This window comes from Peromyscus maniculatus, chromosome 9 (genome assembly GCF_049852395.1).
Source record: "Peromyscus maniculatus bairdii isolate BWxNUB_F1_BW_parent chromosome 9, HU_Pman_BW_mat_3.1, whole genome shotgun sequence".
In the NCBI taxonomy this organism is placed as follows: Eukaryota; Metazoa; Chordata; class Mammalia; order Rodentia; family Cricetidae; genus Peromyscus; species Peromyscus maniculatus.
The window spans coordinates 42,019,423-42,044,105 of record NC_134860.1 but is presented as its reverse complement, the minus strand read 5'-3'; the positions used below and the strand labels follow the sequence as shown (position 1 = coordinate 42,044,105).

General features: G+C 42.3%; 1 protein-coding gene across 6 annotated transcripts in view; it reads left to right on the top strand.

The window, feature by feature from the left end:
• The window catches only part of LOC107400214 (disks large homolog 5-like), a 68,685-nt gene extending 49,728 nt beyond the window's left edge, over positions 1-18,957 (top strand). For 4 of the 6 annotated variants that reach the window (XM_076544814.1, XM_076544815.1, XM_076544811.1 and 1 more), the window contains 5 exons: positions 10,233-10,401; positions 11,343-11,474; positions 12,125-12,308; positions 14,217-14,332; positions 15,277-15,979. In XM_076544814.1, the coding sequence (XP_076400929.1) occupies positions 10,295-10,401; positions 11,343-11,474; positions 12,125-12,308; positions 14,217-14,332; positions 15,277-15,469 (732 nt within the window). In that variant the 5' untranslated portion in view covers positions 10,233-10,294 and the 3' untranslated portion in view covers positions 15,470-15,979. Of the gene's footprint in view, positions 1-10,232; positions 10,402-11,342; positions 11,475-12,124; positions 12,309-14,216; positions 14,333-15,276; positions 15,980-16,065 lie in introns of those variants that run through there. The other 2 variants (XM_076544813.1, XM_076544816.1) reach the window with 1 other exon arrangement.
• Positions 18,958-24,683: the final 5,726 nt, after the last annotated feature.

Here is a 24,683-nt window from a genome sequence, read left to right as displayed (position 1 = left end):
TTGGAAGGTTCATCCAGGCTCCTGGTTGTAGACCATTCTGAAAAAAAGTGTGTTCTTGTAGCAGCATAGACCCAGGTGAGTAGAACATCACTGGGCCTGTGTTACTGAGAAGTCTTAGAGTGGAGCAAAAATGAGAGATCCATAGATATGAGAGATGGATAGATAGATAGATAGATAGATAGATAGATAGATAGATAGATAGATAAGTTGTTAGAGAGTTAGAACTGTGTTCTGTAGTTAATTTCCATTATTTCAGTGCTTTTTTTTAACATTTCCCCATTATTTTTTTTCAGTGTCATAACTTGAGAAGTTAAGTCATGAACTTATTTTCTCTAATAACCTATAGTGGTTTTAGTTTCTGAACCCTCTAATCCTTCTAATTCTTTTCCAAGTCCCTACCTGTCAGTTCCTACTATCTTTCTGTTGCTCTTTAGAAAAGAAAAGACTTTCAAGAGGTAACACATAAATATGGAAAAATAATACTTTGGGACAGCATCTCCAGGAAAATGAATGTAAGTTAAATAATTTGAAAGATGGTACCCTGCATGGGTGAAAAATGGCACTCCCTGAAGACATATGCCTGCTAAATGCTAAGGGCCAAGATGGGGCTTAAGCCTCAGGAGATGTTGGCCAAGAATGTCCTTAGGACTTCCCAGAATATGAAAACTATTTCATTGCTCTTTAAGTTATGAGCCAAACGTAGAATAGCACCAAACTGATTGAGTAGCAGGCTATGAAGGAGTCAGATTAGTCCCAAGCTGGAACCCCCTCCTGATATCAGGCTGGCTTTCATAATCCAAGCCAGGCTCTTCCATCATTTTGGGGGAGAATTGTCTGGATTTGTGCTATTAGGATATCAACTGTCTCTCCCACATATTAAAATGTCAAGAGAGATGTATACACTAGTAAGGAGAAAGCAGAGTTGATAGCTATAATTTAAACAACTCTCCAATTTGATATGTGTACACCTACACAGAAGGGAATTCTTATCTTGTACTGCAACCCACCAAAAAATCTCCAGGGATGGAGGAGTTCCAGGTCTAGAGGGAAGACAACTGCTATTGTTTTGTTGACTAGAATGATTGGGTGTTTACATTTCCCTTCTAAACCTTTGTGGTTTTGCAGATTAATGTAGTTTCAGGTGCAGCTGTAACTGTTACCGTCTGACTCTTTTCTGGCCTTCCTTTGGCATTGTTTCTGTTGCTGTTGGAGAGAGCTGTCATTGTTTAGGCTGTTGAGACTCAGTGGCTGCTGTTTCTGTGAGATGGCTGGTTGGTACTCAGAATGGATCATGCACAAAGCAGTCCACCCAAAGCTCAGGGATTGTCCTGCCAGTAGGAGCCCAATGGAATTGAGAGCTAGAGCAGTAGGGTAGAATAGTGCAGCATGGCTTTATATTCCAAAATCAAGTGAACATCCCATTGTGATGTTTTAGCATTGATTATCTCAGATGGATGGAGACCTTAGAAAGTAATTGAACAGATTAATTCAGTGATAGACAGGTCTGTGGCTGTGAAGCTTAACTGTACATAGTAGAAGGAGCCATGGAGGTTCATGAAAACTTGACTTGTCATTCTAGACATTACTTGAATTTGAACACCAGGTCCATTGGAAAATGGTCTTTCTTGATGCCAGCGAATAGAATTGGAGAGTTAACTGAAAGTAGGGTGCTTCCAAGTATTACTTCCACAGGAAACACCAATAAGTTGGTGGGTATAGTGTGAAGTATTCTACTCTCTCTCTATTTCTGTATGGAGTCACTTTAAACACCAACCCAATGTCTGTCACATATCCCATCTATACTATTCCAAGGAAATGAACATTTTACTGCATTGCGCATCAGTATAGATTGCAGTATTTTTTCAGGAATATTTATGTTACCTGATCTTCCTGTCCAATAACAGAGCAATGGATAAGGAATATGTGATGTCTACACACAACAGAACCATTTCAGCTAAAGTGATGAGTGTAGTCAAGGTGATTGCAGGGGAGTTCTTTTAACTCGTGATAATCATATTATACCATATGTATCCAGTCCAAGACAAATATCTCCTGATGCTGTCTCTATGAATGGATGCTCAATTACACATACCTACATGGTTCCATTCCTGACATTGAAGGTAATGCTGTTGAGCATATGAAGCATGCCTAAGATTTTTGGTGAGAGTTAAGGAATGGGTAGGCCTTGGTCATAAAGATACTGGCCTCAGTATACAATATATAGTTTTAAAAGAACATGTTCAATGAATAGTACAATGGGAATTAATGACATTGAGGATTCAGTACAAGTACAACATTGTCTGAATTACTTTAATGCCAAAAATGCTTCCTGAGTTTCTTTAATAAGGATTATTTTACAAGACCCTTAGTTTCAATACATAAAGCTTAAAATAATAATGTCAAGGTCAAAAGATATCCATCCAAATGTGTTTCTACTGCTCCTAAGGTGTAAAGTGAAGCATAGTAATCTCATGGCAGTGTGCAAATCTGTAATTAAAACCACACACAGAGAGTGATAAAACCAGAGACCTCCCTAAGCCATTGATTTCCATCATTCTGTTGTACCCAAATTTGTCCCTGTGAGGATCATTGCATACAGGTAGTAGGATCTTTTCATGCTGGGTTTGTTAACATTTTCGAGATAGGTGAGTCTGGACATAGCCCTTTTTAGAATGTACACCTTTGGGCCTACACATTAGTTGCAGGTTAGATATTGTGAAGAAAGTTATACCATGAAACTCTATTTACAGGCTGAATACAATTCCTCTATAAAAATCAGATGCCCGAATTCATCGAAGTAAAAAAGCAATCATAACTTTAACATAAAAGCACTAAATATCCAAAATAGTATTATCACATCTCATAGGAGGTTAGTGATTCATAGGTATTATAGCAAGTGTAGCTTACAACTGAAACAAGGTAGATTGCCAGAAAAAAAAAAATGAATCTGAGTTAAGTTCCATTTGGAAATACATGTGGTTTAGTCTTTTTGGTTTTAGGTATGTACCAAAAATGCACCAAGGAGTACACATGGACCCTTCATCAAGTCATGCACTAAAACGTGGTTATCCACCTGTACAGAAATAACCTGGATTCCACATGGCTTCTTGCTGCATTCCTTTAGTCTCTGCACTCTTGAGGCAGGGGCTGAGGAAGAGGCAGAGGTGGAGGCAGAAGGGGAGGGTGTGATTAACATGGATACAGATGCAGAGGGGAAGGCTGGCAGCTCTTTCTGAGTTCAATGTTTGATTGTTTGATTTAGCCAGGTCCAGGATAGGCTGGGCGATGGGGAGGGTCCTTTTCTCAAGAAACTACATATGAGTTAGTAAATAAATGAATTCTGTTTACTACGATTAACCCTGGACAAAGATAATTACTGCCCAATGTCCCAGAGGCCAAAGTGTAATAAAATCTGATACTATTAGAGCACAGAGTAGCACAAAGAGTTGAAGGTTCAGAAGATTCCAGGTTTCTTCTCACCCTTCTTCCACAGTGAGTGACAGACCTCACTAATTTTCTGTTAGGAAATTTTTTATGTATCATTTCCAATGGTGGTTGTACAAAATATTGGTACAGATTTGGGCTATTCCACATTCCCTGTGGGAGCACCCTCCATTGAAATCTTTTAACCAGTTGAGAATTATTATAAGTAGGCACTGTGAAAGCAAATCTTTCTCTGTATTTTTCTTGTAAGGGTATTGAAAAGAAACAGTCTTTTAAATCAATAACTATGACAGGCCATCATTTTGGTAACAGAGTAGGCAAAGGCATTCCAGATTGTAGGGAGTCCATTGGCTGAATTACTTTGTTAATTGCTCTAAGGTCTGTTACCATTCTCCATATACCAGATTTCTTTTTAATAACAAATACAGGAGAATTCCAAAGGCTGGTTGATTCTTCAATATGCTGAGCATTTTACTGTTATTCTACCAGCTCTTCTAAAGCCTGGAGTTTCTCTGTTGTTAAAGACCATTGCTGAACCCATACAGGCTTGTCTGTTAACCATTTTAAAGGTAGAGCTTTGGTGTCTTTGGAAGATCATCAGTTGTTGAGCCCTGTTCTTGTATAATATGGATGGCTGGTGACCACTCAAAATAATGCCTTCTAATATATCTCTCAGAAACATGTGCTAGTTTATGATTTGTTTCTGAGATTGGAGGGATGTTAATCTGAGTATTCCATTGTTGCAACAAGTCTCAAGCCCACAGGTTCATAGCTATGTTAGCCACATATGGTTTTAATTTTCTTCTCTGTCCTTCTGGACCTATACATTCCAGCCATCTTGCACTCTGTTTCACCTGAGATAATGTCCCAATTGCTAACAGTTGAACATTTACCTCCTGAAGAGGCCAAGTTGAATGCTAAAATTCTGGTGCAATTATGGTAACGTCCGCACCTGTGTCTACCAGACCAGACAACAAAACACCATTTATTTTTATCGTTAATTTTGGTCTTTGTTCATTAATAGAAGTTTGCCAAAAATTTTTCTTTATGTTTTCTCCTGAATTTTCTATTCTCTCTGTTTCATCATCCTGACCAGCATGATTTATTCCAATAGGCATTTGGTTATTTAATTGCTCTGAGCAGGGGTTTCCACTATGACTGCAGGAAAGGTTTGAACTGGATTTGCTATGGGGGCCTGCATGAGGCCCCTCTTGGAGTTTCCTGAACTGAGGCAAAGGATTACCCTGTCTGTCCTTTGTTGATCTACATTTGTTGGTCCAGTGTTTTCCCTTACCATACCTTCTGCATGCTGCAGAAGGAAGGGGCATTCTGTTGCCATTGTTCCTTGAAGAAACATTGTTTCTAGGAATGACCTGTTTACAGTCCCTTTTCAAATGTCCTTGCTTTCCACATCCAAAACATCTAACATTCCTCAAACCATTTGAAATTGCTTCTCCTACCCACATATCATCATGCTCATGAGCCTCAACATTAACTATGTCTCTAATCCAATCTTCTAAAGGTGCAGATCTTGCCTTTAATGGCCTGATTATGCTTTTGCATGCTGCATTTGCATTCTCAAAGGCCAAAGATTCAATTATTATCTTACTAGCTTCTGAATCTGAGACCATTCTCTTTACTGTTGAAGCCAGTCTTTGTAAAAAATCTGTGAAAGATTCTTTTGGGCCTTGCATGACCTTTGTAACTGACTCAGTTTTTTTCCTGATTCCTCAACTCTGTCCCATGTATTCAAGGCTGCCATTCAACATAAAATTAGGGTTTGAACATCATATAAACATTGTGTTTTTACTGAAGCATATTAGCCTCCTACAATAAGCTGATCCTGGTAAACTTGTATTCCTTTATCCCTCCATTGTTTTTCCATGTTTTTAGCTTCATCCTTGAACCAAGTTAGAAATTGAAGTCTCTGGCTGGGTTCAAGAACAGCTTGTGCCAGCTCCCGCCAGTCCCGTGGTACAATCCTATTATATGTTGACCAAGAGTTTAACATTTGTTTACATATGGGGAATGCATGCCATAAGATACTATTGCCTCCTTAAACCTCTTTAAATCCAACATTTCAATTGGAGCCCAAATATTTTGTGTAGTCATTTGATCAGGCAACTGCTGTAAAGTTACATGATAAATTAAGGGTGACTGTGTGAAAACAGGCGTTCTTTCTGTAACTTTATGATCCAAACTTGAAACAACTTCACTGTTAATTTATTCTGTCTGAATTTTTACAGGTTTAACAAGTTTTTCTAAAGCTGTCACCCTGGTACTTAAATTGACTATCTTTTTAAATAGCAAAATGAGGATAAGAGTAGTGATAAACTGCATAATTCCAACAATACTAATCTGCTCATATAGTTGTTCCATTGTCAGACTTCCTAAAATTTCAAACAAAACCCAATTTTCTTCCAATGTACACATAAAATGTATTTTTTTTAATGTGGAAAAAATTTCTCTTTTAAATAGTTTCCTATAAAATATCTGAGCCGGGCAGTGGTGGTGGTGCATGCCTTTAATCCCAGCACTCGGGAGGCAGAGCCAGGTGGATCTCTGTGAGTTCAAGGCCAGCCTGGACTACCAAGTGAGTTCCAGGAAAGGCTCAAAGCTACACAGAGAAACCCTGTCTCAAAATACCAAAATAAATAAATAAATAAATAAATAAATCCGATATGTTGTGACTTACCACATCTGTGTAGAACAGTAGAAATCTGAGCGAATTTCAAAACAGCTACCTAGTATACTCCAGAGAGAGAGAGAGAGAGAGAGAGAGAGAGAGAGAGAGAGAGAGAGAGAGAGAAAGCATAGTGGCCTAAAGCTTAAATCCAGCCACGTGTTCCCTCTTGCCCCGAGTCAAAGCTTGGCTCTGGCTTCCTTAAGCTCCCACCATGTGCATTGGCTTTACAGGCAGGGGCCCTGTTAAGCAGGGCAGGCCTGAGTTGTTTCCAGCACTGGCTTTAAGCAAGCAGCTCACAGTTAGTACGGCCTGAAACCAAGCAGACCTGGGCCGGGGCTAGGGAGCCAGCCGCTCAGACTAGGGAGCCGGCCCCAAGTGGTTTTTAATGAATTCTTGATAAGTTGGGCACCAGATGTATTTTCTATCTGTTTCTCCCACCTCTAAATTTCTAAGTAATATTTACTAATGTTCCTACTGAAGAGTATTCTGGGGAAATATGGGGTAATGAGTAGCCTCCCCATAGGATGGGAAGGGCCAACTATTGTCAGTGTTTATAAATGAGCTTCCAACTCCTCATGGGTGAGTAGTGAAAAGATTCTAATGAAGCAGAAAGAAATCTATAGCTTTGGAAGGAGGAGGAGCTGAATGGCTTCCCCTGTGTCACAGCAGAGATTCCTGGAAAGAAACATCAGCTTCTGGTCAGTTCATGAAGAATTAGCAAGGAAGCAAAGGCTGTGCCCCATGACATCAGCAGTCTCTTCTCTGGAATTCTGCTGTATTCTGGAGAGCTCTTGGAATCCCCTGTGATGTAACTAGTGTTGTAGCTTAGGACATTAGTTCAGTGCTGTAAGGTTCACCTACAGAGATGTGGTCAAGACTGAGGCGTCCAGTTGAGAGAGAGAATACACAGCATGGAGAGACCAGAGCGAGGAAGAAAGAAGCAGGCCCTAGGTCTCACTGGACAACATGGAGAAATCTCTGGACCTGGGGAAGACACAGTGAGTTCAGGAGGGGCGGGGGAGCTTTCTGGATGTGATGGGCTTGAGCCTTCCAGGGATAAAGCTAAAGAACTGGGAACTTATGGAAAGGAATAAACCTATCCTGCTCTGGGTTCCTTAGGAGCAGACCCAGATCAAGGATCCATGATGGTTAGTTTGTCAGATTCAGGAATTGACAAGGCTTTACCTGCTTTGCTGTGTACCATCTGCTTTTACTCTGAGTGGGGAGGAGGCACAGAGAAAGTAATGAGATTTCTGTACCATAACTGTGTTGCCTCCCCCACACACTGGTGTCCTTTAGTTGTGTGCCAGTAATAATAGGAAAAGGAGGGTGCCCTGGCAAAGCCTGAGGTTCTCATTCTTTACATCACAGCTACTAGCAGGGCAGGATACACCAAGTGCTGCTGTCTTCAAATGACCCCTGTGGTTTCTGAGTTACCAACTGCTGATGGCACACAGGTCTGCAGTTCAGCCTGAGAGCTGTTAGATTCAGTGAACCTGGACTGAGACTGTCCCCTTCCTGCCAGCTCTGGGTGTTTTAGACTGTCAGTGAGGATGGCTTTGTAAATCTGATGACCATGTTCTGCCCCTGCATGGCTTCCCCATTAACATGAGAGTCTGAAGCATAGAGCAAGTGAGGTGGGCATCCATACACTACCTGAGTGTGACATTAACAATTTTCTCCTGGTTTTTCAAAGCACTTGGCTGAGCGCTCTGAAGCTACAGAGCATTCTCTGTAGCTGTGAATAAGCTTTAGAAGGATGTCCCCTGGGTCACATTGTCTAGGGAGAGAGAGGAACCCCGATGACTTCTGAGACATCCACCTACCTATAGAGAGATGGAAGAACTGACATCCACAGAGGGGGAGACTCAAGTCTTGTCTTTGCGAAATTGCTAGGACAAAGACTCATCTGTCAGTTACTTCCTGAGCATCCTTCAGTGGGTCAGGTTTGACTGAGATGAGGTAATGCCTAGGGCAGTACTGTGCTTTGACTTCTAGACTAGGGAATTACTGAGATACTTAACTTTGTCTACCTTGGTTGTCAGGGTGATATAACATCTGAATGGACATAGTTTACCCCACATCACTCATGTGTTCTTGGGTCCACCACGTACCTTCCTGAGACCAAAGTCCAGTCTTCTGAAGAATTTGCCATCCAGGCTGAACATGGTGCTAGCTCCTCATTTCAGTGCAGCCAGGAAATTGACAAGTGTGATGTGCGGCTCTGGGAAAGGTCTAGAGTAAAGGACCCCTCATATGTCTCCTGTGTCCTTTGCCTGCCCTTCTCATGCTCCCATGAGTATTCTTTAAGCTGGCTGTGCCCCTCTCCTTCCCAAGGGCATGGACATCTTCACAAATGGCTCCAGATCAAGAAATTAGTCTCTGTGTAGCACGAGGTGAAGCAACATAGCAGTGACACACTACATATTGTCCCCATGGTTGTGACACATTTGTCCTTTCATATCTGTGTCTGGCCTCTCACTAGCCATTCATCTTTCCTGACACTTGAGTGTTGGAATGGACCATCACTCATCCTGGCCGTGTTTGCTCTTGTGTCTCAGGGATCACCTGGAGAGTCCCAGTTCTTACTATCCACCCTGACATGTCACTAACTAATTACACATTTGCTAATATTGTGTTGGCTTGAATTTATTGTGTTGATTCAGGGAAATATTTCTCATTAACTAAGGGACATTTCTTTGTTCTGGCAGGACACCCACAAACTCCTACCATATCCATATATTGTAAAAAGTCTTGTGAATCCTGCACAATGTTCTTGTTGACATCAGAGGATCAACTTTTCCTTCTCACCATTCTGACTTAATTCCCTAGCAACATTTTTTCTCATGTTATTGATTACAAGATATCAAGAAGGGCAAAATCATTGCCTGAGATGTATTTTGAAGTGAGTCTTCAACTTCCCATACATGAAGTAGTGAAAATATTCTAATGAAACAGAAAGAGATCTCTGGCTTTATAAGGAGGAGGTGCTGAAGGTCTTCCCTTTTGTTTCTGGGAAGGCTGCTGGGAAGGGCAACATGGCTTTTGATGAAGTGCAGAAGAGCTAGTTAGTGGATAAGTGAGGACTGCCGGGGGTGACCCTAATCATCCCATCCATGGAGATTCTATTCTATGATGGAGAGTGCTTGGTGTTCTCTGTGATGTCACCAGTGTTGTGGCAACATCAATGACTGTGGGTTATTCCTTCAGTTCCCATGGACATGTGGACAAGACTGAGCAGGCTGCTTGGGAGAAAGAATGGAGAACATTGTGTGACCAGAGAGAGACAGAAGGAAGCTGGCCTTTGGTCTCAGTGTAAAACCTGGAGAAATAAATGGTTCTGGGAAAGGCACAGTGAGTCCAGGGCAGGGGACAAGACACTTCCTGGAGGAGGTGAACTTGAGCTGATATTTCTAGTATTGTAGCTCAGCAGCTGGGAGTTTCTGTGTAGTAATGGGTGAGTCCAGCTTTTCTGGCTTTCTAAAGAGCAGACCCAGAGTCAAGAGTTTCTAAAGGTTAGTTTAGGAGAGCCATGATTGGTCCAGATTGCAGCTGCTTTTCTGGGAATTCCTTCAATTCCTTGTGACTGAGAAAGAGGATTAGGATAAAAGGACCACTGAGCTGGCCCTCTCTCCATAGGGCTTTGCTGCACTTCATCCTAGTGGATTACTCAGTTTCCATGGAAATCTGATGCCAATAGGAAGGGAGGGAAACCAACTAGGCCACACAGCACATCAGCAGATGTTTTGGTCCTGAACACATGTGATTAGGTTTTGGTGCTGCTAAGCTCTAGGGACAACAGGCTTTGCTTGAATCACATCAGATGGTAGCTGACACTGTCCTCCAATTCTACTTGGCTGGCATTGCTTATGCCTTCCAGGGCCAGGATACTGCATTAGGGAGGGAGGCACATAATTATCCACAGTGGTTGAGGACAGAGACAGCTCAGTGGACAAAGTTTGAGCATAGCTTTCCTGCTGTTTGGAAGGTTCCCTGGGTCCCTAGCGTTCATTACATTAGGCTTCTTCTTGGGACTCAGCATGGTCTCTCCTGGTCCTTGCCATTCAAGAATACAAGTTAAATTGTCTTTATCTACCTGCAGGGACAACTGGAGAGGCACCATCCCAACTCTCCAGCTTTACTGAGCAGAAGCAGGAGCAAGAAATGAAAAAAATCGAAAAACTCACCATTCGATTACATGACATGGAATGTGAGAGAAATGAACTTCATGGTATCCTAGCCAATTATAATTGCAAGGATTTGAACAACAGGTAGTCATTATGCGCAGTTCTCTGCTGACCTTCTTGAAACCACAGTATCAATCCCAGGTTTCCTGAGGAACAGAAGGCTGAAATTCCAGGGTGTCCTGCTGCCTAAACTAGTTTTCATGAGTTCCTTTGAGATGCAGACTTGGAACCCGGGAGGAATGAGATAGGGACACAGGCTGTTCTGCTTCTTCCAAATGAAAAGAAGAATGTGTGGCCTCAATTGCACTCTTGGGATACAGATAGTAGTGTGTGAACCCTCAACATGTACTTCAAGAGACCTTGACAGGTGTTAGCTTGTGGGAGATGCTAGGTACTGTGAGTTTGTGGAGAGTCTTTGTACTTGACCAGCAGATGATTGTGTATGAAAGCTCATGAAAGCAGCTTGAGGGCCCTGGTTTATTCATCTGACTAAGGGTGGTCCCGATTACAGCACTGGTGAAGCAAGGGGAACCTCACTTTGAGCATCACACCTCCTGGTCACTGTGCTCACCGTTTTAGAACATAAGAATCACTGTGCAGTTTATAAAACCATTCCGAAATTGGGGCTCCTCCGGGCAAATAATAATTGTTTGCTCCGTGTCTCTGTGTAGCTATTGGCACCCAGGAATGAGAATCCCTGTTCTAGAGATAGGAGAAATGTTACAATAGTTTTCTTGTGTTTTCAGATATGTGGCACAGATTCCTGGCAACTTCTTAGAGCACTTATCTATAGCTCCATGCCCACTATGGGTGCTCATGAACTAGATCCCTCACCTTAAACCTTCTGGCTGTTATGTTCTGAGCACAAGATAGAATGTTTAATAAGCACCAGGAAGTCCCAGTGTTTAAATACCAGGCTGTGGCATCTACTGTGCTGGGGTAGTCCATGACACAGCCTTATTTATGTGATCCTTGTTGCCTGTGTTCATGGGGTTCTTTTTTCCTGGGGCCATGCCCTACCACAGGCTAAACTTTGAAACAGAGATGCTTGAAATGGAACACAAGCAGGTGATGTTGGCTCTCCAGGAAATGCCATTGGAGATGAGTGAAGCCTTGGACAAGTGCAAGGGGCTGATAGAGGAGACTGAATACTTTAGGTAAGTGCCCAATAGCTTGGGAGGGACTGATTCTGCCCTTCTTTGTCCTTGACAAAAAGTGAGGGCTCTGGTTCTAGCCTGTGTACCTCTGAGCCCATAGCCTGCCTTGTGGCCCTTCAATTTTTGCCTCTTGGACTCAATTTTGCTAAGTGTGAACAAACACTGAGGCCCTCATATTATTGTCCTGCCCAACTCAGGAGCCCTAAGACAGAAAAATGGTTTGTACCATAAAGGGATTTCTTGAAGCCCAGGTTCTCTGGGTGCTGGCAGGGGCTTCACAGATCTGATTTGCCTGGGATCTGTAGAGAGAAGTTATTCCTGTTGGAACTTCTGCCCTCATTCAGAGTGTGTTTTGCCTCTACCTGCTGATGCTTTCCCAATATCAGGAACAGTTAAGCAAAGGTGTGGACTGCACCCTTTTCTCAGAGGGACAAGATCCCTTTTGATACCTGGATTTTCAGAAGTAGTTTGAATTTGTCTGCAATTTGGCTATTCTCTGGATTTAGCCTGCATTTGAGTGATGCTGGCTAGTCTACTGAGAGGTCCATTCTTGTTCTGTTGACGTCAGACTTTTCATGGTTGGTGGTACGTGGATGCAGGATGGTAAATAGAGGCTCACTGTGGCTCACCATGTTTTGGTGATTGTTTAGTTACCTCAATGGCCAGATCCTACCAGAGTGTAATCAGCTAAGGAACAATGTCCATGTGTTGAGACATCAGAACATGCTGTTGTGGAAGGAGCAGATTGAAGAGCATGAGACCTGTGAGCAGTTGAAGAAGCTCTTAAAGGAGGCCCATGAGAAGATGTGTGACCCCTGTGCTGAGCAGCATCAGGTAGGCTGAGGCAGTAGGGGCAGACTTCCCAACTGTCCAACCATAAAATAAAAACACCCATGTAAGCACCCACCCACCCATCCAGAATCCATTTCTGTGATCATTCAAAGTCTTCCTGTAGAGGTAGCCTCTTGCTAGATACTAGCTGATTAGAAAGCAAACCCTCCTGGTCTGCTGGAATTGCAGTACATTCAGAGAGATGGGTCTGTGAGATACCACACACCTACATGTCATTATATTAGAATCTGTCATGCAGAGAGCTACTTGTAGAATACCACAGAGCTCTCATTGATTAGGTCAGTGGCCTGTGGCTCATTTGCATTCTGGGGTCCTGTGAGATCATAAGTAGGAAGCAGCTTGCAAGGACTAGAGCCCTAGACAATGCCAAGTGAATGTTTTTCATTGTCAACTTTTGGGGTGGCAAGTGGGCTTGTCCTTTTTTCCTGCATTCCATTTTGTTCTCTTTCTTTAGCTTAATTCTTGGGTCACACTCTCAGAAGCTGAGTATCAACTTGTCAGCCCTGTTTTCTGTGAGTGGTGCTGGGCAGTTCTCCCATCCTGGAGTTTTCAGTCTGGATCTGACTGAATGACCATCGATGTGGGAGGACTTTGACAGCTTGAGGGTTGGGGTGACAGGTTTAAGGCTTGAAGAGAACATTTTCTCCAATCACCTCAACATAGTTTGACTAAGCTGTGTGCTCTCCTCTAGGCAGTTTTAGTCCCCAGAAGATGGATAGATCTGTTGTAGGCCTCTGTGGAAACATCTGATGTGCATAATCTAAATTTATCTGTTTACTCAATATGATATCCTCTTCTTTTTTTCTGCTTGCTTTTGATTCCTGTTGTCTGTGTGTGATCCTTACAGGTGTATGTAAATGTGTACATACACGGGTGTGTTCAGAGGCTACATAATGAAACCCCATGTTGTCATCTGTTGCTTACTCTCTTGTTCCCTTGAACCAAGGTCATTCACTGAACATAAAATTATCTGTTTGGGCTATTTGGGCTGGCCAGGACTCTGGATCTCCTGTTCTTTAATGGGTCCTTCTGTCTTGTTTTGTCTCATCTAATTGTCACAAGTTTTAATTGCTCAGAAAGAAAAAGGAGGGAGTAGTTTCTCCTGTGTTTATACACTCTTATTGCTTTGGTATACATGTGTTCTTTAATAAATAATAAAATCAAACAATACACCTATTTTAAAAATAAAAACTAGACTTCTTCCTTTTCATTACACACAGCTAACACAAAGGAAATGTCTTGTTTGTCTCATTGGCTTCACAACACGGAATCCCACAGTGCATCTCCTTGCTGATATTGTGTTACTGACTATATCATGTGTGTGTGTGTGTGTGTGTGTGTGTGTGTGTGTGTGTGTGTGTGCATTTGTGTACATCTGTGGGTGAACTTCTCTCTGTGTGTGAATGCTGACTATTATTTGGACATTAGTGTTCCTTTGGTTTCTATATATGACCTCCTGTTGGTGAGTGGGTATTTGTGTGCCCATATTTCTTGTATGTGTAGGGGTAAATGTTTGTGTGTGTGTGTTGGCTATATGGGTGCTTAAAAGTACTAGTGTTTTTGAATGTGTAAACTCATGTGTGTGTTTTTCTCTGAAATTACTCGTTATATTTTTAATGATGATGGAGACCAACTAACTTTATTGAGAATGTACTGTGCCTATCTCTAATTGCCACTGTGTTCATTTCTCATCCAAAGAAAGTTAATCTTCTTCTTAATAGTATTCTTGGTGATTGCTCCTTCTATTAGACTTGGCAGTGAAACTGAACATGTTAGTGCATTACAGTGGGTTTGTATGGGTGCATAAATGTACTTATGTGTGTCCTTGACTTTATGTGTGTGCATGAGAGTGAGAAGTCTCCCCTGAGAACACAATCTTCTAATGAACAGGAGCAAGAAAGCCTGGATGAAAAACTGAAGGGCCTGCTGAATCAGAAGGAGCTGGTCACCCAGCAAAGGGACTTGGCAGAAAAGCTGCAACATCACTTCAGGGTTTATGAGATGAGGTAGGAGCCCAAACTGGGAGGAGTAGTTAGAACCATGGAGGTCACCTGTACCTATATCTCTGTCCTTTTTGGGAATCTCCCCATCTGGATGGCTCTCATCCACAGGCAGTGAAAGACCACCTCAGGGTGTTGTGCTGGCCCTCTTAACAAGAACTTCTCCAGGAAACACTATGTTTGAGCCTTAGTGTTTCTGAGGAATGTGTACCCCTTATTCCCTTCGGAGATCTCTGGTATCTTCTCAGTGTCCCCTGTGTCTCCCCATAAATCTCCCTATGGTAGTCCTCAACCTAGCAGGAGGAGGGTTAGTTTTGAAGGACAGTGTGTGCTCTTGTTACTTTATTTTCCTTCCAGAACATCACATTTAAAGAGAAGTTCCTACTTTTGGTTAGATCTGCATGCAGCACACTCCTGCTGATTATAAGCTCTCTGCAGTGTGCATCTGTCTCCTGAGAAAAGATTTTTCTGGACATAAGATTATTTAGGGGTTGAGGTGTTGAACTCAGACAGGTCTCTGTGCTGTAGGAATACTCAGAACCTTCACTGCTTTTATTTTGTAGGCTCTCTAGAGGGACTGCATTCAGTTTCCCAGGTTGCTCATTAACCTGGTATCTAATCAGGGCCATGTACATCTGCCCTGAACTGTCACTCAGACCTTGATACACTGTTATGATTTTCTCAAAATATTGTATCTGGACAGCTGTAGAAATGTGTGGATTTTCTTGTCCAGCACTGTCTAGTTCTCAGTTTGTCTTCTAGCAGATTTTAAAACACAGAGTTAAATCCAGCCTAAGATGCACTCTGACACTACTCTCCTATGAAATCAAGGAATGACCTGAGCTGAGAGGTCATGCTGGACTGTCCAGATGACTAGAGCTGGTTCAGGCTCAACAGCTGACACAGCAGGTCCCCACCAGGCCTGTTCCCTAACTGCCTTCCTCCTCTAGGTCAGAAAATCTCCAGCATGACCTGGAACATGTCACAGCCCCGGATGAGAGCCTCCTGCAGAGAGAGCTGCTGCAGCAGGAGCAGGAAGTATCACAGGCAAGTGAGCCACCACTGCATTCCAACCCGTGCAACCATGGCATTCATGGGGACTGGGGGCTCTTGACATTGGCTTCCAGTGTGAATAGGCCCTGATTTTGTCTAGCCTGTGGCCCAGCTAGGATGCCTCTGCGACTGATTGATTGTATGAGCAAGAGTTGTTGAGACCAAGGTTGGAAAAACCACAGGGACAAATAGCCAAACAAATGGAAACATATGAACTATGAACCAATAGCTGAGGAGCCCCCAACTGGATCAGGCCCTCTGGATAAGTGAGGCAGTTGATTAGCTTGATCTGTTTGGGAGGCACCCAGGCAGTGAAACCGGGTCCTGTTCTCAGTGCATGAGCTGGCTGTTTGGAACTTTGGGCTTATACAGAGACACTTGGCTCAGGCTGGGAGGAGGGGACTGGACCTGCCTGGACAGAATCTACCAGTTTGAACTCAGTCCTCAGGGGAGTCTTTGCCCTGGAGGCAATGGGAATGGGGGGGGGGTTCAGCTGGGGGAAGAGGAGGGAAGGGCCGGAGGGGGGAGAATAAGGGAATCACTGGCTGATATGTAAAATTAAATTAAATTATAAAATAAAAAAGACCTCTTTCTCTGGTCAGCATTGCTTTGGGTTCAAAGTTTGTCTAGCCTGTGTGCCAGCTAGGCTGCACTAGATATGATGGTCTTTCCTTCTCTGAGGGCAGGTCTCAAGAGAAACCTGAGGAGGCCAAAGAAGTCCCAGACATCTTTATCACGAGACATTCTTCAGGCTTAGGGTTAAGGCCCCCTCAGATGAAGACACCCACTTTGGTTTGATTTTACTCGTGAGACAAACACCAAGTGACCTCCAAGGGATCCAGCCCTCATCAGATCCATGGGTCTGTTGGCTCAGTACTCCTGAAGAAAAGAAAGCATCACCAATGAGCTTGAGACACAGAAAACCTGAGACAGGAGTTACTGACAACCCTGACATTCAGCAGAATGTGGCTTCTGTGAGGGGTACTAAAACATGGAGGGTAGAGATGTTGGTGAGCAAGACTTTTTCTATCCGTTTAATTTCGATGTCTTTGGCAAGCTACTTAGCCCTCCCTATGTGATGGGAAATCTATCATGGACTGTCTTGAGGTCAAGTTGTTCTAGATAGACAGTTTCCAACTCTTCACTCTTAATATCATGTGCGAAGTTTTCATCCTGTAACTCCAGAACCTCCTTTAACACCAGAACTCTGTGTGCCCATCTTGGGCTACATTGTGACTTCCAAGCCAAGACAGGGATACATAGGTCTTTGCATGTGGATAGTGTTGCCAATTCAGTGTATACCCAATTCTTGATGCAAAAAGGATCCATACTGCATCCTTGTGGACATATATATTGCTATCCCTCAACTATATTATTCTGTATACACATTTCATGAAATGATCCTGTGAACCCTATTAATGAGAAACAACCATATCTTGTCCATGGACCTGCCACAGCTGTGGGCATCTTGTGTTGATATCGATGACTCCTATTACCACTGAAGGCTCAGCAGCTGTCTTCAGTCTGGGCCACCACTTGTGACTATGGTACTGTGAAAGGGATATGATACCACAGGGCATATGTGTGTTTTAGAGGACTGTGCTGCCAACCGGGACAAGAGTAACATCTGTGCCAGGAACATTGCCATGAGCCACATCGGGGTCTCTGGCTCTGCTGAAACCAGGGTCTGCATTGCTTTCCCAGATCCTGATGCCATCACAGACATTGCAGATGCCTGGAATCTGGGCTGCCACATGGATCCACTTGGGTACTGCTGGTGGGTCCATGCTGATCTGAGTGATCTGCATTGCCAACTCGGGCCATGTTGACATCCAGGCCCAGCAAGCCACCTAGCAACATGTCTGGGTTCATGTTGCTAATGCAGCCAGTGTTTGTGGCCTATATTGCCAACCAAGAGACATACAGGACCATCTTAGACAAGGGCTGTGTCTTCCAGGGATATACAGTTCTTAGTGGACTATGCTACCACCAGGGGCTATGGTGTCCTCCCGGTCTAGGCTGCTGCTAATGGCCATGTCTAAAAACTGTACCCTGCCACAGCTTCAGTTTTTGTTGGTGTCAGTTGCTCCTGTTACCACTGAAGACAGGATAGGGATTCAAAGAATTCACCCTGCCTCTTACATGCTGTAGCACCAGGGAGAACTGGATCTGCCCCTCACAAACTGTAGCACTTGGAGAGTGGGTGCTGCCCCTGGACTGAGTAGCAAGTAGACCTAAATTGTTAGTGGTTGTGTAGTTGAGCTGGCTGTTATGGTGTGAGAGCAGAAGAGCTGACTCTGCTCCCCTTCTTCTGACCTGTGTTGGCAATGGTGAGGGAAAGATGTCTGTCCCACCTGAGGATATGCTATCTGAGGCTGGTGGGAGAGCTGGGCTCTGGGCCATGAGAGTCTGACAGTCACCTATGGAAACAATTGGAGGACTGGACCCCGCACCTTGCCTCTCCAAACAGCAGGGCTGGTCCTTGTGTTCTGAGTGTGGGTGACTCAGATGTGAGGGCAGGTGGGTAGCATGAATATTAACAGGTCTCATTAATAAAATCAGACCTGAATCCAGGGATTGGGGTGAATCCTAGAAGATCAGAGAAGCAGAGCAAGCCACAGCCTGCTCACCTTGCCAGTTCCTCAGCTGTTCCTGTTTCCTCAGACAGGAAGCCTCTGAGTCCTCATCCAAATACATCTTAGCTGAACTGCTGCTCAAAAGCCTAAACGCTTAACAGACTCTATTTAGTTCCTCGTCCTCTTGCCTTATATACTTTTCTGCTTCCATCCATGATTTCCTGCGATTAAAGATATGTGTCACATATCCTGGCTGTTTCCACTGTGACTTAGAACTCACAGACATCAGGATGTTTCTCTGCCTCCAGAATGCTAAGATTAAAGGTGTGTATGCCACCATTTTGTGGACTCTAGGTCCTAGTGGCTATTCTTCACTCTGACCCCAGATAAGTTTATTACGGTACAGTATTTTGGAGAACACAATATTACCACACATGAGAGCAGGATAATCGGCCTCTGTCCAATCTACCTCCTGTAGTGGGTGATTTCACTGGGGGAGAATAGGAGAGCTTGCTCAAGTGGTGAAGATGAGGGAAAGCTGGTGGTTTCTCTAACCCAGCTACCACCCAGGTTCATAACCAGGGCTATAAGTTATCCCACCCTAACACCCTCTTCATCTATGAAGTGCAAGAACATGTGAATGGCCCAGATCTGCAGATCAGAGCTACAGGATCTCTCTGACACAGACATCAATTCTATATCCAAGAGGAGTCCCAGTGAGGGTGGATTATTGACAGTGTAGTAGAAATCAGAGGCCAGAACACTTATGAGAAAAGATGTATAGATGAAAGGATGTACTGTGTGACTCACTGGGCCACACTACAGATTCCTCAGCAAGATTCTTGTTTGTTTGCTTTGGTTTTGGGTTTTCCATTTTTCTTTTTAATTGTTTTATTTTAGATGGGAGGTATCAAGAGCAGAGAACAGATACAAGAAACAGGTAGTTAGAAGAGTGGGATTGGGATGCCTGATGTGAAACCAACAGAGAATCAATAAAACATTAAAAAAAATTTAAAAAGCTGGGCCTATCTTCCTTTAATTTTCTTGAAATATAGCTTCAGTGATAACCACATAATAGACAGAGTGAATCCAAAGATAAGTTGGGACATTATTTTTCTGCTCCTGTTGGCCTTAATGATGCATTATTGGAACAACAGTTTTTTAAAGATTTATTTCTTTTATTCATATGTATGGGTGTTTTGTCTGCTGAAGGGCTGTAATATATCTGATTGCAATTCCAGCTGAGGCCAGAAGAGGGCATCAAATTGTACCTGAACTGGTGTTAAGGAGGCTTTTTAGCTGCCCAGTTGGTTCTTTGGGAGCGAAACATTTACTCAAAAGTAAAGGAGCCATCTCTCTAGCCCCTGCAATTGACTTTTGTGCTTCTAGCCATGTGTGGTGTATTAGTTGGAATGAATCAGCCCAAACCAAAGAGAAATTTCAGGAGTTCAGTAGGGACAAATATATGATGTAGGCATACTAATTGTCTTAGAATGCCATGCATCCATGTAAGGTGATCATGGGTTCAGGATCCTGCTCCAGCATCACTTATTGTCAGGGTTGTAGCAGATCTCTCACATTTCATCCTGATTGACGATGCAGATTAGGGCCATCTGATGAACTGCACAACTGAGAAGAGCCTCCTGGTTGTGTAGTTGTGGTTAGGAGTCACTCTGGATGCTCCAGGTATGTGTTGGGAGGAAGATTCAGACCAGCCAGAGTGGATGAAGTCTGCATCAAAAGCCATGTGCCTGAATGTGATGGAAAGTATGCCCGTGCAAGGCTAGGAAGGGAGAGGGATAATTGATGCTGCTCTTTCCCCACATCAGATCTCACTGTATACTGAGGAAAGTTTCCATTCAGATGAGTGCTTTATATTTATGAAGCTCCCCTGGACCAGATCTGACTTCTGAGACTAAATCAGAGAGTTAATGTGTGAAGGAAATAATCCTGTGGAGTTCGAAATTGGTGCTGTCAACCAAGGGTAGAAAGAATCTACTCTTCATGATTAAAGAACATATATACACACAGAACACCAACATATATATATATATATATATATATATATATATATATATATATATATATATATATATATATATATATAAATTCCATGGATGTTGTGATCAGCTGGAGAGGTGGTTCAGTGGGCAAAGCTACCTGCTGCCAGGCCTAAACATCTTAGTTTCTTCCCTGGGACTCACTTGATTGATGGAGACAAAATAACTCTGTCAAATTGTCCTCTGATCTTCTTGTAGGTATGGAAGTCATGGCCCACAAAAGCTGAGACATGGGGATTTGTTTCCATTCCTCACTTACCTAGAATCTCTCCATCCGAGACACTCATTAATTGTATTACTCTGCATTCCATTAAAGAGATGTGGGAATTCTGCTATTTTATCATCGTTCCTGAGGTGTTATAGGAGCCAAGAAGGCTGACATCAAAGCATCACCTGAAGAATGTTTAAGGGAAGGTGGCCATTGGGGATTTGTGACATTGCTGAGATACAAACTGCTCTAGAATGTCCTCTCTACATGCCTGGTGTATTAGTCAGGGCTCTCTAGAGTAACAGCAATTATAAACTGAAGCTCCCTCTATCTAGGAAGTGAGTTGTTAGAATAAATTCAAGGCTGTGGTCCAGCCTTTACAAGGATGGCTGGCTCTGATGGACAGTCCAGGAATCCAGTAGTTGCTCAGTCCACAAGACTGGATATCTTAGGTGTCTGAAGTCTATGCTGTAATCTTAAGGAAGTTGGTTCTCATGCCAATGAAGAAATGAATGTGTTCACTAGGCAAGAGCAAGCAGAGAGAGAGAGAGAGAGAGAGAGAGAGAGAGAGAGAGAGAGAGAGAGAGAGAGAGAGAATAAATAATCCTTCTTCCATGTCATTATAAGTGATTCCAGCAGAAAGGAGTGGTCCAGATTACATCTGAGCTATAGTTTGTATTAAAATTGTGACTTCCTAACTCAACGATCAGGACTAGAAGTAGATCCTCCTACTTCAAATGAAATCTCCCATAGATGTGCTGTATATATTTTGATGTTAGTTAATATCCTATGTATTCATATTGATAACCAACAATAGCAATCACAGTCGTATTTGCCTTTACACGAGTATTCTTGAGTAAATGACTCCCTTAGAGAGTGAAAGGAAGGAGTGACAAGAATCATAAGTTACATCTGAGTCAGCTGTAGATCCCATGGTCATGATGACTTTATTGGAGTACTTATGGCCAGGAATGGTTAAAGAGAACTAAATACCTATCTCTGGTTCTTGGGAAGGAGGGAATCTGCCAGAAATCCAGTTTCTGTACAATAGGAAATTAGACATTGAAATAAGTATAATGTGCCCGGTAGTAACTGTGGTGGAAATGGTCCCTAAAGGGAGAAATGAGTGTTCTTTAAAGAAAAAGAAGAAAGGCCCAACATACCAAACACAGTGCTGCAGTCAAAAAGAGTGGGGTTCCTCAGGCCATGTGATTTGAAATTTAAATCCTCCAGACCCCTTCTTGTTCAGTCCATGCATCCTGGAAAGGAAAGACAAATGAAAAAAAACACAAAAATTCCAAAACTCCCTCTTAAAACAGGAGGCCAGGGAAGACTTTTGTGGAGTCTTCATTTAACACAACAGTAGAAGACTCCAATTGCTTTCAAAGCAAAAATGGTTTATTGTTATTTGACGTTTACTGATGGTCAAAGAGGCAAGATTTGGAAGCAGCAACACCAAGAAGTATATAACACTCCAGAGCCAAATCTTATTGCAGAGCTCCCACTGACACTTCCATGATGAGCGAGGGCACTGCAGTGTGTGTCCCCAAGAGTAGTGGCTTTAGACAATGTTCCTGGTGCTGCTTCAGCAGATTGCAACATCTACAGCTCTAAAAATGGGATGCAGCCTTCCACAAATCATCAAGCAGAATGCACCCCATTCATTTCTATAAAACATAAGCTCTGGCATCCAGTTGATGATTCAGGCTTGTATTTGGGACCTGTTCTCTGCAGTAAGGGGCAGGAGCTTCTCGTGGGAACTCCTCCAACAAAAAACTGCAAGGATGGTCAAAGGTGCTGTCAGCAACAGCCCCTCCCCATGTTTACCCTGCAGCCTCCATAAGAGACTTCAATAGTCAAATTTACCAAGTTTTCCTTTGTGGCTTGGACTGATTGTCACTCATTATTTTAAATATTTTTTCATTTTCTGACCTAAATCCTTTTTAATTGCTCTTCCTACAATTGAAATTTTACTTTGGACATAGAATCCTATTCATCAACAATCATTTTTTTCGTAGGAAACTGAGGCTTATATTTTTCCCTTTATGGTTTGTTAGGATGGCTCTTCTTGGATGTCTACTTGACAAATAGTTGAGGAGCTTACACCATCAGACTGGCTTGCAGGCATGCTTCTTTGACATTTTCTTGATTGCTATTTGATTGTGGAAGGTTCAGCCCTCTGGGTAGGACTATACCTAGACAAGAGAGCCTAGACCATAGAGGAAAGTTAGCTGAGCAGAGGAATGAGCAACATTCCTCTGTGGTTTCAAGTCCCTGCCTTAGGATCTTGCCTTGGCTTCCTTTGATGATGGACTGTAACCTGGGAGGTGTTGTGGAAATTCAGCCCTTTGTATTCTCCTGTATTTGTTATTGAAAATGAAGAATGTGGACACATCTGAGAGCCATAAATAAAATGATTCCACTAATGGGCTCTCTACACCCTGGAATGCCATTGCCTTATCTGTTACCTAAAGAATGGCCTCTTATAATGTTGTCTTAAAAGACTGTTTCTTTACTCTGTCTCTATAAGAAAAGGATATGGAAAAGTTTGACTTCATGGTATAGACTTATAATAATTCTCAGCCTGTTAAGAGATATCAAGAAGGTTTTCCCAAAGGGAATGTTAAATAGCCCTACCCTATGCCAATAATTTGTTGAACAACTGTTTTAAATAGTTCATGTATAGTTTCCACAATCTATAATATACCATTATATGGACAATATCTTTTCCATTGAAATAATGAAAATAATTTTTTTGTTATTTATTTTACAATACTATTCAGTTCTACATAATAGCCACAGATTCCCTTGTTCTCTCCCTTTCTGCCCTCCTCCCCTTCCCCCCAGCACACCTCCCATTTGAAAATAATTTTTTTAATATATCTTTTCCCCTTAGTAAGTAAGTCTCATCATCCACAGTAATAGAGCCAAATTGTTTGATATGCAATAAAAACAAGCAATCATTGTAATAAATTATGTGGACTGATAGATTAACAAACATTTACAAGTATAAAACTTTCCTCTACCTTGTTCATTTTTATATATCATGTTATTCTAAAACAACTTCTGATGGACTACAATTAACTTCATATTAATGATTAACCTTAATTTAATGCTAATGTTTAAATTTAAATAAATGTGTTAACTTCTGAAGTTTACCCTTGATAATGGATTGAGACTGTCAATGAAGCTAACCACCTCCTTGAGTTACACTAATTTTGCTTTAAAGTATAATATTTTACAAAATAACATGAAATAAGTTTCAAAGAAAATTTTAAACTTAATCTTAATTCCTAGGTAGTTTTTCTATATGACAAGAAAGTGGCCCCCACAATATTTCAAAAATCTAGGTGAGAAAATTAACCTTTCCTACGAACAAATGCCTTGATAGGTTATCCAACCCTAAGTGGTCAGGCCATAAAAGTCATTATCAAATACGAATTATACATGCTGTAAATTTAACCGTAATACAGAAAATGTTCAACAGGTATAAAAATGTAAAACTCTGAGAGTAAATTTCTCGGAGATTAATATGTCTTCTATCCATGCAGGTTCTATATTGAGATTCTCATTGCTATTTTTGCTAGGCTGTTTCAAGTGGACAGATAAAGTTAACTAGGACTTTCCATTCCTTGTCAGCATGACACACATCACCTCAATGCCATAACCATTTATTTCTTGTTCCCCAAATTCTTATGTTAATATCATAATATAAAACACATTGTAAGTTTTAAAATTCCCACAGTCTTTAAAAATTACAACAATTCAAAGTCCAAGGTCTCTAGAAATCAAACCAAAACAAAAGCTTATTAATTGGGTTGTTAAGATAAACTAAAGAAAATGGATATTTTCTTATTCCACAAGAGAAGAGCTGGAGCACAGAAATTTTCATATGGTAACAATGCCATAATCTAGCTGCAATAATCCAAATCCTACAGCCCAGTGTTCAGCATCTGGTACTCATGTGATCTGCTGGGCTCCAAATGGATGGGGCATTCCTCCCTCGCCATCTCTGCCCCATGCAACATATGCAGTGCAGCTTTTCTCGGGATTAGTCTGGCTCCACTTCACATATGTGCTTCACCTCAGTGGATGGACAATGACCCTGCCATCTTCAGATTCTGTGGCACTTTTTTCACTTCCTCTACCACAGGGTTCCCTAAGTCCTGAGGGGAGGAATTGGAGCAGAGATGTCCTGTTTAGGGTTGAGTGTTCAAGATCACTTCCTCTCTACCTATAATCAACTGAAGGTTCTGTATTTGTTCCCATGTGGTACAGGAGGAAGCTGCTCTGATGAAGACTGAGAAAGGCATTATCTATGAGTACAGCAGGATATTGTTAGGAGTCATTTTATTGCTATGGCCCTTAAGCAGAGCAGTAGTGTTTGGTTTCCCCCGTGGATCCTGGCATACCTAGTCTCAGGTCTTCTCCACCCACACAGTGCTGGGTATGGGTTCCAT